General features: G+C 42.3%; 1 protein-coding gene and 1 long non-coding RNA gene across 7 annotated transcripts in view; both read right to left on the reverse strand.

Annotated features, from left to right (window-relative positions):
* Nucleotides 1–1,649: 1,649 nt before the first annotated feature.
* LOC116061809 lies at nucleotides 1,650–1,964 on the reverse strand. 2 transcript variants are annotated; one of them, XR_004895217.1, is made up of 2 exons: nucleotides 1,816–1,964; nucleotides 1,650–1,764 (listed from the first exon to the last, which is right to left on the reverse strand). It is a non-coding gene; the product is annotated as an uncharacterized LOC116061809 (long non-coding RNA). The 2 variants fall into 2 exon arrangements; XR_004107816.1 differs by having other exon boundaries at nucleotides 1,650–1,775.
* A 5,057-nt stretch (nucleotides 1,965–7,021) lies between these two features.
* Nucleotides 7,022–13,947, reverse strand: part of LOC116061698 (kinesin-like protein KIF20B) — a 56,636-nt gene continuing 49,710 nt past the window's right edge. For all 5 annotated transcript variants that reach the window (XM_035992282.1, XM_035992280.1, XM_031316009.2 and 2 more), the window contains 4 exons: nucleotides 12,738–12,812; nucleotides 10,815–10,932; nucleotides 9,708–9,862; nucleotides 7,022–8,487 (listed from right to left, as the gene is read on the reverse strand). In XM_035992282.1, coding sequence (XP_035848175.1) covers nucleotides 8,407–8,487; nucleotides 9,708–9,862; nucleotides 10,815–10,932; nucleotides 12,738–12,812 — 429 coding nt within the window. In that variant the 3' untranslated portion in view covers nucleotides 7,022–8,406. The remainder of the gene's footprint in view (nucleotides 8,488–9,707; nucleotides 9,863–10,814; nucleotides 10,933–12,737; nucleotides 12,813–13,947) is intronic.

Below are 13,947 nucleotides of genomic sequence, written 5' to 3' on the forward strand. Positions count from 1 at the left end.
TGAGGAATTCTAAGTAATGACAACAATTCTGTCGGTGCATCCACATGATACAAGCCTTCTGTGATCGTGTCAGCTTACTTCCAGCTCTGCTCCGGTCATAATTAAATTACTACGGTCACTACGGCGCCGCTTAACAATAAACATAAATATGGGTCGTAATAGCTGCTTGTACAACAATGAACGATGGGTCATTTTTCGGGGGTCGACAGTCTCCAATAAAGTGAGTAATGAACCAACTTGTTAAAAAGACAAGTTACACACAGGAACATGAGTGTGTGTGAATGTGTGTGTGTGTTTCAGTATACATTTAATTTATAACCTTGTGTGTGTGTGTGTGTGTGTGTGTGTGTGTGTGTGTGTGTGTGTGTGTGTGTTGCGAACAGGGCTGTTCAGACAGCACAAAGGCCCCAGCTGTGTGGGAAGTGATTGCTAAAATTGAATCATGGCAGCCTCTCCATCATTCACAGAATACACGACTGCTTCTCCTTTCTCTCCGGCCTCGGAAAGAGTTCCTGGGCTGCATGGGGGGGCGGGGGAGGAAAAGGAAAAAGCTGCGGATGGACGTGTCCTAATTTGAATTCTCACCTTCGCTGCCATCCTTGCTCACTCTCGTCCTCTCGTCTCACATGTCCTTTGTTCTGTCAGCTCTTTGTCGTCCTGCTTCCCTGATTTATTTTGCACCCTGTCTGCCTTGGCTTTCCTCCCAATGTACCCTCTGTGGGTGTCATTCTCTCTTTCCCTCCATTGTACGGTGATTATGACGCTTTCTCCTAATGATGTCCCTGGATTAAAGTCTTCCTGACACGCGTATAGAATCTGCACTCTGCTGTATGAAGGGTTTCTGGCAGCGCTAATCTGATACAGAGGCGGAAAAATGCAGACTGCAGCCATTTCCAAAACCACAATTCATACCTTAATGATCACAATTGAACTGTTCGGCAGAACCACATGCAGAACCCCAGCATTAAAGCTGCTGTGTGTTTTGAAAGTTTAACCTTCCTCCTGTTCGTTCGGCTAATTTCACACTCCGACACTTGTCACTCCTCTTGATGAGCTGTCTAATGAACTCTGTGCAATCACATAATAATGAAGCGGTTGACATAGTATGGGTACCCGATCTGATGAGCCGTTTAGCGGCCTTGTTTTTATCGTGTTGGCCGATGTTTGTGTTGGTCATAGTCTATATACACGACCTTCCACTTCCCGGGATTGTTCAGGTGCCGCCGGAAATTCCGCCGAATGTCCCTCATTTCGGCCGGATGTCCGTTATTTTGGGCTTTCTTTTTGTTGGCGTTCTAACCTCTGTTAGATTTCTGAGGACTATGGTTAACTGCTCCTCAGATCTCTGCAGGGTAAATCCAGACAGCTAGCTAGACTATCTGTCCAATCTGAGTTTTCTGTTGCTATACTCACACTTGGCGTGTTTTCTAGAAGCCACCAGCGTTTACATTATAATCCTGTGGAGTAAACCGTGTTTTAAAAAAAAGTGTGAGCATTTAAACGCCACCGGCGACTTTTTTACTGCAGCTCGAAGCGTCGTTTTGAAGTTGAAAAAAGTTCAACATTTCTCAAAAAAAACGCCCGACGTCAAGTGCTTTTTGACAGCCGACCAATGACAGGCAGAGTAGCCAGACCTGTTGTTTCCATGACAACAAGAAAAAATGGAGTCGGAGCACAGCGAGTTATACGATATGACCGGGTGCTCCCTGTACAGGGAACTCGCTTTGTTTTATCTAACGTTAGAACCTCTCTCTCTCTCTCTCTCTGTTCTTTCTCTAGCTCGCTCCACCACTTTGTTTTATCTAACGTTAGCACCTCTCTCTCTCTCTCTGTTCTTTCTCTAGCTCGCTCCACCACTTTGTTTTATCTAACGTTAGCACTGCTCCACATAGCGCTCTAGCTAGGATACTGTGGCAGTAGCTGTTGTTATAGCAACAAAAGACACTTTTGGCTGCTTTTTGAAACCAAAAGCTTTCACTACAAAAGCACCCTAGTCAACTTTTTCTTGTCAAAAAATACGTCAAGTGTGAACACAGCCTAAAACAACTTTTGAACGTACACGTTCCACCAAAACAAGTTCCTTCCCGAGGCTATTTTGCAGAGGTGCGTGGCTCCGTCTGGTGCTTAGCAGCGCCCAAGACAGTTGTAATTGGTTTAAAGAAATGCCAATGAACAAGAGCATGTTTTTCTCCCATCCCAGAATGCTCTGTGGACTAGCCAGACCCTCCTCCACAGAATCGAGTATTCACCCAGACCATGGTATAAAACAGGGTAATTGCTAAGATCTGGTAACAAATTGGGTGTCACACAAAAACCACAGTTTACAGCACTTTAATGTAAAATTGGTCCTTTCATTCCCTTCAGCTTGTGTCTGCACACGCTCAGCATATTTAGAGAGATCAGGGCTTGTTAAAGGATTTAAAAAATGTATTTAGCTTCATTAAGTTATGTTCACACAGAATATTTAATTGTTTAAAAAAGTGCTGTCATTTCTTGTCACGAGAAACAGCACACAGTGCACATTGTTTCCATAAAAGAAGGGGAAAAAAAAGGTCATAGTTTATTATTAAATTATTACAACAGATCTTTTCCTCCATGTTTGCAAAGATGAAACGCAAATCCAGGCATCTTGATTATTGTGATTGACAAGCGAAGTAAAAAGGCGGTGGACGTCACTCAAATCTGATGAGCTGAACTGAAGATAATGACGGTGCGGAGTTCTCCAAGGATAATTTTTAAAAATGGTAAGTAACGAAGATTGCATGGCCGAGAAGGACAATGTAATTGGGCTCAATTTTGAACTCGCACTTTTGGAAAACGCTCTGCTCTACCGGATAAAAGCCTGTGGGCGCGAAGCCTTTCGAAAACACATCAAATCACACCCTCAGATAGTTAGTAACACTGTCAGTGTTTGGACAAATGGCCTGAACATCTCTGACATCAGCAACAGCAGATGTGAAACGGACAGACAGACAGAGACACACACACACACACACCTGACAGTCATCCAAAGCAAGTAGATCTGTAATTCATCAATCATCAGTGAGGACTGTGAGGTTAAAGACTGCACATGTAATAACTAAAATAGTCTTAAGGTAATGAAAGAGGGCAATAGGTCCACTGATAATGATGATAATTTGCTCACTGTGAAGCAGCGCTGATTCTTTGAACTAAATTGTCTGAAAATTACAGCCCACACTAAAAGCAGAAGAATTGTTGGAGACGAGCGTGACGCAAAATACTACCGCTCTAAAAGCAACGGATTAAAGCCTTGCTTACAAAAGCTGGAATAAACTGAAGGCTTAATTCTTGGATATTAAGTTATTTTAATCTGTCCTTACATCCATATCCATAGTCAGTGTATTACCTACAGTCACGGATGTATAAATATTTTTTTTTTCATTCATTCCTATGAGAGCTGCTCAGTGGTGCATGAAGCCAAAAAACATCGGCGCTGCTTCCACACTATGATACCCATAGAGCAGGCGCACTACAGACTTCCGCCAGCTACTTCCAGTTTAGCACACTCTAGTCTATATCCATGACGTTCCACTTCCGGGATTGCTCTGGAGCCGCTGGAAATTCCGCCGGATGTCCTTCTTTTCGGCCGGATGTCTGTTACCTTCCTCTTTCTTTGTGTTGGTGTTCTAAACTCCGGTGGATTTCTGAGGACTATGGTTAAAAGCTCCTCAGATCTCTGCAGGGTAAATCCAGACAGCTAGCTAGACTATCTGTCCAATCTGAGTTTTCTGTTGCACGACTAAAACTACTTTAGAACATACACGTTCCACCAAAACAAGTTCCTTCCCGACGCTATTATGCAGCGGCACCGTGCCTCCGTCCCGCGCCGCCCATGACGATTGTGATTGGTTTAAAGAAATGCCAATAAACCAGAGCACGTTTTTCTCCCATCCCAAAGTGCTGTGTGCACTGGCCAGACCCTCCTCCGCAGCGCTGTGGAGGAAGGTCTGGAATGTGAGACTAGGACTCCGCTAACTTGAATAGGAATTAAATGATTTAATCATGCAGCTCTTCTGGACTTCCCAAATGTTATCGGGCCAAATGGATCAAATTCTGATAGTGAAACGAGTCATTTTGCGGAAGTTGTGATGCTCAAAAAAAATTATCCACTGATTTACATAAGTCTCTTTCCCCATGTATATCTATGCGGGAAAAGTCTTTTTGGGCCAGAGGGCATCACGCGACAGACACAAAAGTTGTAATTCCACTGTTTGGCTGCTATGTCAAATTGGCTTCAAAGCCCAGCGCACTTCCAGGGGCCCTGACTACAGTAGATGGCGGTCGGCACGCCCCCAGTTTGGAGAAGCAGGCAGACGTCCCAACATGGAGGCTAAGCAATGTACCGCTGTGGACGGAGGCAGCAGCTAAACGTATATTGTTGAAGTTATAGCTAGCCTGGATGCCAGCCGAACTTAACCCCGCCCACAACATTTGAGGTCGGGAAGTTCGGTCTGGACTTGATCTGTTGTTGAGCAACTACGCTCGAACCAGAGCAGTTTGGACCAATCAAATTGTCAGGGTGGGATTTATAAGATGATGGATAGATGATCAACAGTAACGTAATCAACCACGTCACCAAAGAGCGCTTGGGTTGAATTAATTTACACAAAGATGGCTGCCGCTGGAGAATTGTGATGTGCAGATTCTGCCATCGCATCCGTTATAGAAGATATCGACAGCGCCAGTGCTTAATTTGTAAAGTGGGAGGTCCCGGAGCGCAGAGGAGGGGTGGATCTGGCAACTCAAAATTATTTCAGAACATGCACTGCATGGGTACGAAATGTAAAAAAAATAAAAACAATACACTGCAACAATCGTTTTCACAAGCAGCAATTATCCATTATTAAATTAACCAAAAAACCCACCGTGGTCTCCACATTCTTGATCGGCAGAAGCGTTTTTTGCTTGTTTGGGATCCGACTGGTAAGCTTTTTTGTTAGTTAATTTAAGCAGTTTGGCTCCCTTTAATTTAAGCTCCCTCAGTCCCTCTCCCCCCTCCATCTTACCCTGAAAATTCACCTCAAAACGCATCGAAAATATAAACACAAGATTTTTGTGGAACTTCAATGGGGAATAAAGACTAACAAGACAGATAACAACATTGAACACTACACAAACAGTAATTTGTTCTTTTCATAGGCGATTCATTTTTGAGTGACACAGGATCCAATAAAAAAGGTTCCGGATCCAATGTCGGAGGTGCTGGAACATGTTCTGGCGTGTTCTGGCTCAAATTAAGCCATGGACAGCGCATTCATTTTAAAAGAGGAACAGAGAACCGCGATCAAGGCATTTGTCGATCGGAAAGATGTTTTTGCCGTCCTTCCTACGGGATTGGGCAAAAGTTTAATTTATCACCTGGCCCCGATGGTCGCTAAGAAGCTGGAGCGTCACATACTCCGTTGCTCTGATTGGTTGTAGATCTATCCAATTGAGTGCAGAGGCATTTTCTTTCCTGGTTCGGTTGAAACACGCCCCTTAATCACAGCCCAATGGAGCAGTATCAGATTCATATTCTGACTAGAATCTGAGTATGACCACGTCAGGCTAAGTTTTAGCACCAAAACGTTGCAAATAAATATTTTTTTGCAAGATAGTTTGCGGAAATTTGTTGGCAACGTACGACCTACTCGTCCCTCTCCAACGCGACTGTATTCTACAGCTATATTTCTATAAATCACTAGTTATGGTTTAGTGGCTTTCCCTAAACAATTGTCAATGCAAATGTCTTTATTTGTGCCCACACACACCAAATCAACTCTGAAACTGTTCATCTCCGACACAAGCCCCCTGGGGCACTCGCCGTCAGCAACAAGCTTTCCCACCTCGACACAGTCTTTAATTGCAAACATCAAGGTGCAGAAAGCAAAGTTATACTTGTCTGGTTGTGCAGGTAATTGATATATTGCCTAATTTTAGTACTCTATATGAGTGATTAGTGTTGACAGGCTTTCAGAGTGACGGCGTCCCACTGAGGCTGGCCTACTTTAGAGTAGCAAAATATTTTCAACAGACGATCGCAGGTCTTGAACACGTTTATCAACCAAAGACAAATGTGTATGAATGCATATACATGACATGTGGAACTGCTACTACTTATTTTCATCATCAATACTAATATTTAGGGTATAAAGAGTAATAAATTACAACATTGACAAAGCCCAGAGTAGGGCTGTACCCCCCCTTTTAGTTTTTAGATTAGTTGACTAATCTGTCATTTTGGTCTCAGTCTACCGAGATTTCTTTAGCAGATTAATCATTCATAATTTGTTACGCTTTTTTCATGCTGAATGACTTATTTCCCAAAAACTTCTGAGCACATCTCTGCTAAACACAAGATGTAAAGTAGTGCTTTGCATGATCCTTTGTTGAGAAACTCAGTTTTTACAGTTTACAGATCTGTCGATTAAATCATCTATCATTTCTAAAATAATTTCCGTGAGGGGATCAAAAAATATTCTGAACTAATCAATTAGTCGACAATATGGTATGAGTGTTAAATCGACTAAGAATTTCTTCAGGATTTCTACAGGTTTCACCAGGTCACATTTGAGACTTTTTAAGACCTTAATGAATGAAATTTAAGACATATAGCAAGACATCAAAATCAGAGTCAGATTTCAGAGTCCAGAAACATTGTCTGAATTAATTATAGGACTGGTGTCTAGATTGGCTGCAATATAAGCTGCATGTTGGTCTCATTTGTAGTCGTAATACAGCAAATTATATTTTGGCTAGCGACAGAATTAAGCGAAGAAAAAAAAAAAAAAAAAAAAAAAAACATTCTAAAGCGCTGCAGAAACATTTCATGGAATTAGAGGTAGCGTTACATTGATGTAGGAAAATTAAAACCTGTTTAAATTTATTCAAGACCTAGAACACAATACCTTTTAAGGCCTAAAATTTTGTTTGAGAGCCCCAAAGGGATGGCTTTAAAATGTAACTTTTCTTTGGCCAGTGGTAAATGAAAAAAATGAATCGAAGAAAAACAGTAGACCTCCACATTTGAGAAGCAGTTTTATATTTTTAATTGGTAAATAAGACCAAGGCTACGGAATGAAAGTAGAGAAAATACATGATGGAATGACAGAAAAGTATGCAATAGGTATTTCAAAAATGAGTGAAAGTACAGAAAAGTGCACAATTTTAGAAAATAAAACATCAGGAATGAAACATTTTTCTTTCTTTTTTTTAAACTCAAGCAGCCTTGAAAAAAAATTGTCCTGAACAAAAGAAAGAACTCTCAGCAGTCCTTCATCTTGAACAGAATATAATGATCTACAGAGATCAACATCCAGCGGGCCTACGGTCATCGTCACCTGAACTATTACAAGTCTGCGTGGAAGTTTTTCAGTAACAAGTAGACAGTAGAACCACTGATACTTTTATACTGCATTATCTACCTTTAGTGTACTATCACAGGTTTGTTCTGAGGGAAGAGATAAAGTGCGGTAGAGAGTGAGAAGTGAATACTTTACAAAGTGAACGACAGAGGCATTTAAATACCTGACTTCCTATCTGAACAGTTATGAAAATGAAATGAATAGTTGCTTAGAACAACGCGAGACATTTCCAAAACGCTCTAATAGCAGCTTTCTTGATATCACTTTCAGAAAATAAAACCAGTGAGCTGGTGCTGCACCGCCTTTCACAAACAGGACAACACTGAGACGTCTGAAAAACTGACACCACACTACAACTGTGGTAGCTTCCTCACATTAAGTAAAACATAAAATAATAATAAAATAACCATTCTACAGCACAAGCCCAAACATGCCGAGAGAAAATTGCACTTTAAAGTAAAAAACAACAAAAAAAAAAAGCATCTTTTGTCTATGAGGTGTAAAAGATGTACAAATTCAGAGTGCTTACTATTTAATACGAGTATCTGCAGAGACAGGAGTCATTTGATGATAAATGTGGACAAAATAGCAACAAAGCAGATACTCTCTAGCAGCCAAACGTTGATTAGTATTGTGAAGGAATAGTTCAACATTTCGGGGAATATGTTCCGAGATTTAGATGACACCTTCAACCAACAAAAAAATACACTAAAACTCCGCACTAAACACACAGATGGAAGTGGTATCGATCCTCGCATCGAACTCTCAGCAGAATGGCAAATCACTTTACTTATCCAAAATGTTGAACCATTTCTTTAACTGCCACTATGCCACCTAGTCAGCTGTATATTAGTGACTTTGCTCTATTGTGAAAACAGTATTAAACTATAGATTTTTAGATTAAATAAGATAACTTAGAAGGCATGTTTTAAGACTTTCCAGCCCCCATGAAATAGATATAAAAGGTGTTTTGCAGCTAAATGCGCCCTTCATTTTGTGAAGCTAGTGTTGAGATGATGTAGAGTTAATGTAAGTAGGTTCATTATTTAGCCATCCTGGAGCGAAGGCGCCTCTTAATGATCGAATGGTCACTCTCTCTCTCCTCTGGCTCTCTGCTGATAATCTACAACAAGAGAACAAATTGTTAAAGATGTGGGTTTTTGTGTATGACTGTAGGGGCTTGTGATTAGAGAGGTACAGACCCGTCTTAACAACCAATCAGAAGATCGACAACTGAGTTCAGTGGCTCGGCCAACGCCATAAACTGATCCGAGTGCTTATCGAGTCATAGCGTGTTCCATTTACCTCGGAGCTGGGAATGACGTCACAACCGAGTTGAATGCAAATGTCTTTATTTGTGCCCACACACACCAAATCAACTCTGAAACAGTTCATCTCTGACACAAGCCCCCTGGGGCACTCGCCGTCAGCAACAAGCTTTCCAACCTCGACACAGTCTTTAATTGCAAACATCAAGGTGCAGAAAGCAAAGTTATACTTGTCTGGTTGTGCAGGTGATTGATATATTGCCTAATTTTAGTACTCTATATGAGTGATTAGTGTTGACGGCGTCCCACTGAGGCTGGCCTACTATAGAGTAGCAAAATATTTTCAACATACGATCACAGGTCTTGAACCAGTTTATCAACCAAAGACAAATCTGTGTGTGTATGAATGCATATACATGACATGCGGAACTGCTACTACTTATTTTCATCATCAATACTAATATTTAGGGTATAAAAAGGTCATAATAGTAGTCAAATTACTGAATGACGTCACAACCGAGTTGAAATTTACAAGTCGGATGCTCGTTGTTTTCATTAGCTCTAGCCCGGTTAGCAATATACCAGTTGATAATGTATTTTTTGTGTGCATTCAAACAGCGTAACATGCCTTGAGATATAGAATATGGACAGCACTGCGTGTACGAGTGATTTAGTGAGACACAAATAAGACCGAAGTGCTTATAACTGTAGGTTACTACAGCTGTCACTGCTGTTGGCGCACGGCGCAGCCATGTTGGATTTTTAGCTCGGGGTACTCGGTTGTCCGAGTACCGAGCTCGGAAATCCCAGGTCAGGGGGCGTGTTTCGGACTTTGTACTCGGAAAATCCAAGTTCCGAGTACAAATGAAGTGCGATCACAGAAGGCTTGTATCTTGTACCATGTGGACGCGACGAGTTTTGCCGTCATTACTTAGAATTCCTCATGGGGGCGACAAAAACTACGCACTATAGCTTTGTATACGGATTTAACATTTTTATTTTTAAATCTTAGACTTTTTTAGACCCCGAAACCTTGGTGTACTATGACGACGGTGGGCTGTATAATGACACTTACTGGGTGTGAGGGCATGTCCATGGGGGAGGAGATCTCAGGCCGGTAGAGTTTCTTTTTGTTCTTCTTGGCTCTCAGACTGAGGGAGGAAGAGGAGGCGGAGGAAGCTGGTGAGTCTGCATCGCTCCGGCCGCTCACCAGACTCATCATCTTCTTGGCTGCAGAGACGGAGGCATTTTTCAGAGGAACATGCTGAATTAGATACTTTAGAGAGATTATTTGAAGTGATTGCTTAAATTTATGTTGGTGAACCATTTGATCGTATTAAATGTGCTCTGCATATTAATGTCACTCTGATTCACAGGCAAAAACTTGTTGGCAGGACGCAGTCATTGTCATTTTTTTGTTAAAATTCCAGTATCTTTAAAGCCAACACTGGCATGGCTGTTATTTATTGTTCAGGTAAAAAATGGGATGGGAGGAAGAGAAAGAGATGGCACAGGGAGGTGGGGAAGATCAGCGATGAAAGGAACGGAGAAGGGAAAGGACGGAAAAAGAACAGTGGAGGGAGAGAAGGAATGAGCGATGGAGAGAAAGGGAGAATGAATGAGAAAGAAAAGAGTGAGGTGTTGGAGGAAATTAAATAACAACAAAAGATGATGGAGAAGCAAGCAGCAGAAAGAGAAAGAGAGAGAGAGAGAGAGAGAGAGAGAGAGAGAGATGGAGTGAGGGAGTATCAGATGGCGGCAGACGACTGCACCCTTGTGTTGGAACACCGTGGCGATAATAAATTGACCGAGTGAAACTGCCGGTCCCCGGGGATAAAAACTCGCAGATGACTCCGGTTGATTCCAATATGTTCCCTGTCTCACTTCCTCCTCTAAGCCATCATTACTGTCTCCAACTCGGCCGCCCTTGCCCGGCTACTGTGTCAAACCTGCGTTATCCTTCCAAAGGACTCCGGCAGGACCTCTGAGGTTTGTCATTGTGTGTCCTACGTTGTGTTGCTGCAGGCAATCCGTGAAATTCAAAGATTCTAAAAACCCACTTGGGCCGGGTGATTGTCTTCTATCAGTAAGTGACTGAAGGTGAATGAATATAATGTATGACAATGCACTGGGGAGGATATATATATATATATATAAGCAAGCTTTGAAGAGCCACACTTACCTTTACTGCCGAACAGCGTGGGGGAGCTCTGCAGGAAGTCTCCGATCTTCTGCAGAGTTCCTTCCTTTCTGCTGCGGATGCTGCTCTGGGAGTCACTGCGGCTCGATGGAGAAGAGACCTGATCACAGATGACAGCGAACTGTGCTTAGTCTGTCAGCGTGTACAGTGGGGAAAGCTCCATGTGGCTTACAGTACAAGCATACGGAAAACACAACTGTTGAGGGAGTCCAGTGCAACCAAATGAGCTATACCACAGATCACAAAATCACAAACTGTCCCTTGTAAACATCCATTAGTTGTACTACCTCATGGTTCACCTTTGAACTACTGCACTGAGTAGAGTTGTGCAGGCATGCATTCTAACAAAGCGTATCATTTTTTTTTTTTTTCTCTCGATACCGGTGCTAAAACGATAAATATAAAATAAAACTTAAAAAAAAACGTAGCCTGAACCGATACTTCAGAAGAGCACAAAATGACAGTCGTCGACATTAAAGAACAGCTTGTTTATTACATATTGGACATATGGTCCAATTTAAATAATTTATTTAAAATGTAATAACAACAACAACTTGTTTCACCAGTAAATTAATGTTAAACAACAAAAAGAAAAACCACTAAATGGCAGAAGAGTACAACAGCAGCTTGAGATTCTTGAGAGTGACTGTGGATTTCCACAGGAAGCGGAACGTCTGCAGATCGGCTCCGCTGCGGAACGGCTGCGTGCTCCGCCGTCCGTCAATACCCACCAGGTCCGGATTTGTTGCGTAACGGCTGCGGCCAGCCGACCACGAGATCTCGCGAATTCACGTATGTTCGTGCGATATAACAGGATGTAGTTTCTATAAACAGAACCACAAAACCAACAACAGTTAGTTTCCATCCAGAGGAGTAGAGGGGAAACAACTCTGTGCTGTGTTTTCAAGGTGTAGTGCAGGGAAATATGACCTGCCGTGAGCACGGTGTATTTTATTTTGAAAAGTATCCGGATGTTTTATTTTGTTTCTGTGCTCGACTTCCTGTCCCGCACAATCTGAATTGTGCTGAATTGCTGCGGAGCTCTCACTCGTCCGTCAAAAATAGAAGCTCTGCGTATCTGCTCCGGAGGGCTGCGGACTGACGGAACTGGGACGGAGTAGGGACGCAGACGTTCTGCAGTCAGTGGAAATACACACATTGACTTTAATGGAAACCTAATGACTCCGTCGACGTTCCGCAGACGTTCCGCATCCAGTGGAAATTGCCGGTGACAACTCTGGCAGTGGCCATGGGGACTCGAAAAGTGACGCAAGGCTACACTCTGTCTTTAGCTGCAGACTGTTGTACATCCCGGTGTTGGAATCCCCAGTGAAATACAGCCACACGTTAGACCTTTTAGCTTTTAACATTATAACCGCGTTTAAGCCAGCTGCTAGCTAACGGTAGGCTCAAGTTACTTGCTGCCAGGTGCAACCTTAGCAAGCGTTGTGTGCAGTGATGCTTCTGTTGCCTGTATTGTCCGTTTTGGAGCAACAGAGAGCAGCGCAGGCATTTAAGTGGCACCGAAATCTGCGCCGTCATCCGGTCTGGTAGATAACGGTTGTTTAGGAACAGATGCCATATTGGCACCAGGTTTTGGTACCCAACCCTACAGAGCAGAGGCCATTTGCTGTTTGTTCACCATAACAACTCTGACCTTAGCAACCCTCTAAGTAATTAGGGTAGAAAATTAAATATTAAAATATGAATCACAATGACAGCCAGCCTACGAAAACAGAAGACCTCATGCAAAACAAATGACCTGCTGTATGATGAATTAGTATTCTACCAAACTAGGTTTTCTACATTGAGGCGTCAAGTGTATTATTTGTTAATACATTTATACGAACACATTGTCATGGTTAGGCATGTGTCTGCACGCGTTTGTTTCTGTCTGGTTGTCACCTCCTCTTTGTGTGGGGTCAGCTTTGGCATCACTTTGGTCCGCGTGTTCCTTCTGTTCTCAGCCTCCAACTCCTCCTATCAACACACAAGGCAATATAAAATGAAGACACACACACAAACAAGAGTGCGTACTGAGTCATCTCTACCAGAGGAATAGTAAGAGGCTGACGAGCAGAGAGGTTTATAAAAATAACAACCACAAAATGTTTCATAATGACATGACTGTTTGGTTGAGATGGGGCCCGACAGTAATACGAGGTAGACGTCAGTAGAAAAACATTCAGACACTTTGTGCACCGACCTCAGAGGTCATCAAAGTTCAAATGCACTTATACCATTTTACCGGCCGGCATCATTTTCAAGGAGAGAAAACAAGCTCCAATTTAGTTTCATTCATCTGCCACAGGGGCTTGAAGAGTCTCAGAAACACCCAATTGATCTTCAGTTTTCACTTACAAACACGATTTTGATGTCAGTGACAGGCAAAATTGTCCACGTTATGTAGAAAACCTTTCATTAAGACTAGAAGAAAACAAATACGTGGGTCTGTGATGTATTCTGCAGTTGAATACAATTTCGGAGGGAAGACTTCGGCTTTCAGGGAGAAAGTAAAGGACATTCTTTAACATGTTCTTTCTTTTCATATCCCAGGTATTGACTTTTTCATCGTCAAGTGTGTGACATTTTTCTCCCTGGTCTGCTGTATGAGAGGTGATGAGTTGAATGACATGATGGCGTATGAGTTCATGGAGAATAATTGCATAAAAGTCTAAATTTGGACCTTCACAGATTGTGTCTGATGTGTCAGTTTAAAGTTAGTGCTCTGCTGAAGCTTAAAGTGCCCACATTTTGCTAATTTTCAGGTTCATAATTGTATTTTGAGGTTTACATGGTTTAATTTTCAAAAAACACCACATTTTTGTTGTACTGCACATTGCTGCAGCTCCTCTTTTCACCCTGTGTGTTTTAGCTACAGAGTGAAACATCGCACTTCTATCCCATCTTTGTTGGGAGTCGCACATGCGCAGTAGCTAGGTAAGGATCACATCAGCTAGCTGTTTCTCTAACTTCAGTCAGTACAAGGCAGGATTAGCCGGGAGACTTCTTCTAAACGAGGGCACACTTCCAACTTTGCGTGGAATACCTGCAGAACAGGGACATGGAAGTAGTTCTTTTGTAGATTATGGTGAACTAGTGTGTGTTGTAGCAG

Source organism: Sander lucioperca, chromosome 15, assembly GCF_008315115.2.
Source record: "Sander lucioperca isolate FBNREF2018 chromosome 15, SLUC_FBN_1.2, whole genome shotgun sequence".
NCBI classification, from domain to species: Eukaryota; Metazoa; Chordata; class Actinopteri; order Perciformes; family Percidae; genus Sander; species Sander lucioperca.